The sequence below is a fragment of the Diaphorina citri genome, unplaced genomic scaffold, assembly GCF_000475195.1.
Source record: "Diaphorina citri unplaced genomic scaffold, Diaci psyllid genome assembly version 1.1 scaffold5217, whole genome shotgun sequence".
Classification (NCBI taxonomy): domain Eukaryota; kingdom Metazoa; phylum Arthropoda; class Insecta; order Hemiptera; family Psyllidae; genus Diaphorina; species Diaphorina citri.
In genome coordinates this window covers 5,173-8,510 of record NW_007382593.1, presented here as the reverse complement: position 1 = coordinate 8,510, position 3,338 = coordinate 5,173, and the positions used below count along the sequence as shown (strand labels likewise).

General features: G+C 36.5%; 1 protein-coding gene across 1 annotated transcript; it reads left to right on the top strand.

Moving 5' to 3' along the window:
• Nucleotides 1-608: 608 nt before the first annotated feature.
• LOC103521421 (retinoblastoma-associated protein-like) lies at nt 609-1,922 on the top strand (the record flags this gene model as incomplete). The annotated part of the gene is made up of 2 exons (XM_008486533.2): nt 609-754; nt 1,842-1,922. Coding segments are annotated over exons 1-2 (201 nt in total), but the record flags the coding sequence as incomplete, so codon positions are not given.
• Between the last annotated feature and the right edge of the window lie 1,416 nt (nt 1,923-3,338).

Here is a 3,338-nt window from a genome sequence, read left to right as displayed (position 1 = left end):
AATATTTGCAAATACTTCCCATTTAGGTGCTGGGTCAACACGAGAACACCGGAAAGTAACCCGATGAAATATTTGCAATCGAAAAACGAGTTCAAATTTTTGGACTTTTTCAAGGAAAGTTTTGTAGTTACCTATTTCATAACTTCATAACCTAGATGTCTAATATAAACATATTTAATAACAAAGCACTACTTACTCACTATTATTATCATCATTGTTGTTATTGTCTTTTTTTTTTTTTTAATGACCTTTATATGATACAATGGATACACGTTCCGGTTTTGATCTTATCCGACTCGAGTTTCGTCCATCTCCGTGGACTTTTTCAAGGAAAGTTTTGTAGTTACCTATTTCATAACTTTATAACCTAGGATGTCTAATATAAACATATTTGATAGATTCTGACGTAACTTTGTGAAGATTCATCTTGAAAAGAAGAACACAATAGCTTTTACTCTTCACTGATGCCAGCAATGGCGAAACATGTCTGTTTGTTTGAATAAACAATAAAAAACCCCTCCCCCAACTGTGAAGAGTTAAAGCTATTGTGTTCTTCTTTTTTATAAACATATTTAATAATAAAGCACTACTTACACACTTGTGTTTTCAGTTCTACCACCTGGCTTTCGTTCGAATGGAGGAGCTGTGTTCTCAGTTACACATTGATGACGAGGAGTTGAAACACAAGATCTGGACCTGCTTCGAGTATTCTATAACCCACGGTCTGGACAATGACGGGGAACATATTATGAAGGTACAATGCAGAATTTATTTTATAAAATAATAGTTAAATAAAATTCAAATAATAGTTTAATAAAATTCAAAATTTATTATAATCATAAAAGAATATGTAGTTTAATACAATTCAACGGAAGATCTGGACCGCTTTGAGTATTCTGTAACCCACAGGCTGGACAATGACGGCGAATATATTATGAAATTAATTAGAGATATCACCAAAAGAAATCAAAATCCCAGTCTCATTGAAAACCAACATAAATTTAACGATGGAATTTGTTGGAGAGGTTTTCTCTTAAGAAACTGGAGGGCTTCTTTTATGGTTTCTTCGTCGTCTTTCAGAATATCTGAGATGCTGGCCGACGAGAAGCTGGGGGGGTCTGAAACGCATATTTCTATAAGAGATCAGGATGTGCTCGATTGTCGTTGGTTCTTGGCACTATTCACACATCGGTCGCTCTTCTTTTCTGAAGAGGTGAGAGTGGGTTACCTTGGAGTGGCCCCCCACTCTCATCCTCATCAGACAAACCTCATCCAATCGGCTCCCGAAAGTTAAAAACAACTTGTTTTAAATAGATCAGTTGCGCTCACTTGGTTGATATTGCAAAGTCATAGAGCAGGAAAAATGAGGACCAACGGAATTTTTCTTTTTCTTCTACGACTTCTAGAGCCCGAGATAAATCGATCTAAAAAATACCGGTAAATCGTGAAGTTTGACGTCACACGTTTCTGCGCATTTTGACGTGAAATCTGACGTCACAACTCTTTGAACTTTTTCATTAGAACGGTAATTAAAAATTGAATTTCCGACCTTTTAAGGTTACTTTTTCGGAGTTTTGGCCTCAGATTTGGATTTTTCACAACTTTTTACGTTTGAATCGACCTTTTATTAATAATTTTTACCCATTTGCAACTGCTCCTGAAATCTGACGTCACAACTCTTTGAACTTTTTCATTAGAACGGCAATTAAAAGTTGAATTTTCGACCTTTTAAAGTTACTTTTTTGGAGTTTTGACCTCAGATTTGGATTTGTCCCAACTTTTTACATAGGAGTCGGCCATTTATGTATGATTTTTACCTATTTGCAACTGCTCCATTACAGGATCGTCATGTAGACCAACTCATCATGTCATCGGTGTACATTATATGCAAGGTTGCCAACTCGCCCCAGTACGAGAAGACGGCAAGCGTTTCTGCGCAGTTCGACGTGAAATCTGACGTCACAACTCTTTGAACTTTTTCATTAGAACGGCAATTAAAAATTGAATTTTGGACCTTTTTAATATACTTTTTCGGAGTTTCGACCTCAGATTTGGATTTTTCACTACTTTTTACGTAGGAATCGACCATTTATTAATAATAATTTACCCATTTGCAACTCCTCCATTGCTAAATATTAGGTACATTCTATGTGATAAATTAAATTTCAACAGATGATGGATACCTACTATATAATATGACCATGTGTGCAATGGCGTAGGTACTGCTCATTTTTCCCGGCCCCATTCAGAAAAGGTAAAGTAAAAGTCTATGCCTTGGCAGGGAGTGAACCAGCGTCTTTCTGTTTACCAGGCGAGCGTCTACCAATACACCACCGAGGAATAATAATGTCTAATTTCTTCATCCTAACAACAACTACAAGAAAGGAGAAAATACAAAAGATAGGAATATCTGAGAAGAAAGCTAGGGGCTATGATAGGACAAGGCTCTGAACTTTAGAACAAGATATTATACGAGGTATATCGTCTGATTTTCCATCAAGTACACTGACAATACTGACATCATTATTCATTACTACGGACATCATTCTACCTTGGGCAATGCCTTCTTCACGTTAAGGTCTCTGATACTGTCGAGGTATTATAAACGAAAGTAAGTAGGCAGTGTTTGGCACGGATTGCCAATTTGTGTTTTTTGAATACACCATGAATGATTTCCTATAATTACAGGACTTGGTCTTTGGCCATCTCTGTATGGTACTTTCGTTTTCATTTCTTTTGATGAGCTTTCTTATACGTTCGCTTCCTACGTGAATACACTAATGTTCAATAGCCATTTATAAATGTAAACATAGTACTTGGTATACAACTAGTCAGCCTAGTGAGCTTGGAAAGTAACGCGCCTGTCTTGTAAGCGCTAGGCCGTGGGTTCGATTCCCGCCCGGGGCGGAGTTAAAAACAAACAGATAAGCTTTGTTCTAGGAACGGCTGGCTTTCTTCTATCCTGTCTATCTACTCTATTTGATTTCGGTACGATAAGACCTTAGTAGTTACAGATCCCTCTATCAAACCTCTTAAAAAGAAACTTTGATATTATTGTTAAGATGTTACGATTATTAAGACAATTCAATTAGTGTTTGGAAATTTCTATTGAATAAAGACACTTTATTTGACTAATATCTTGTTACTCAAAACATGGTACATATGTACCTATAATAACTACAGATAATTATCCTTACCTATAATGGGTTAATGGGGACTATTTAGTCCTATTTGAGCAGTACAAATGATATAATGGGGTACTCTTTAGTGTTAGTCCTATTTGAGCAATATAAATGGGCACCATTATTATCTAGGCGCACGGCAGTGCGCCAGGCCAA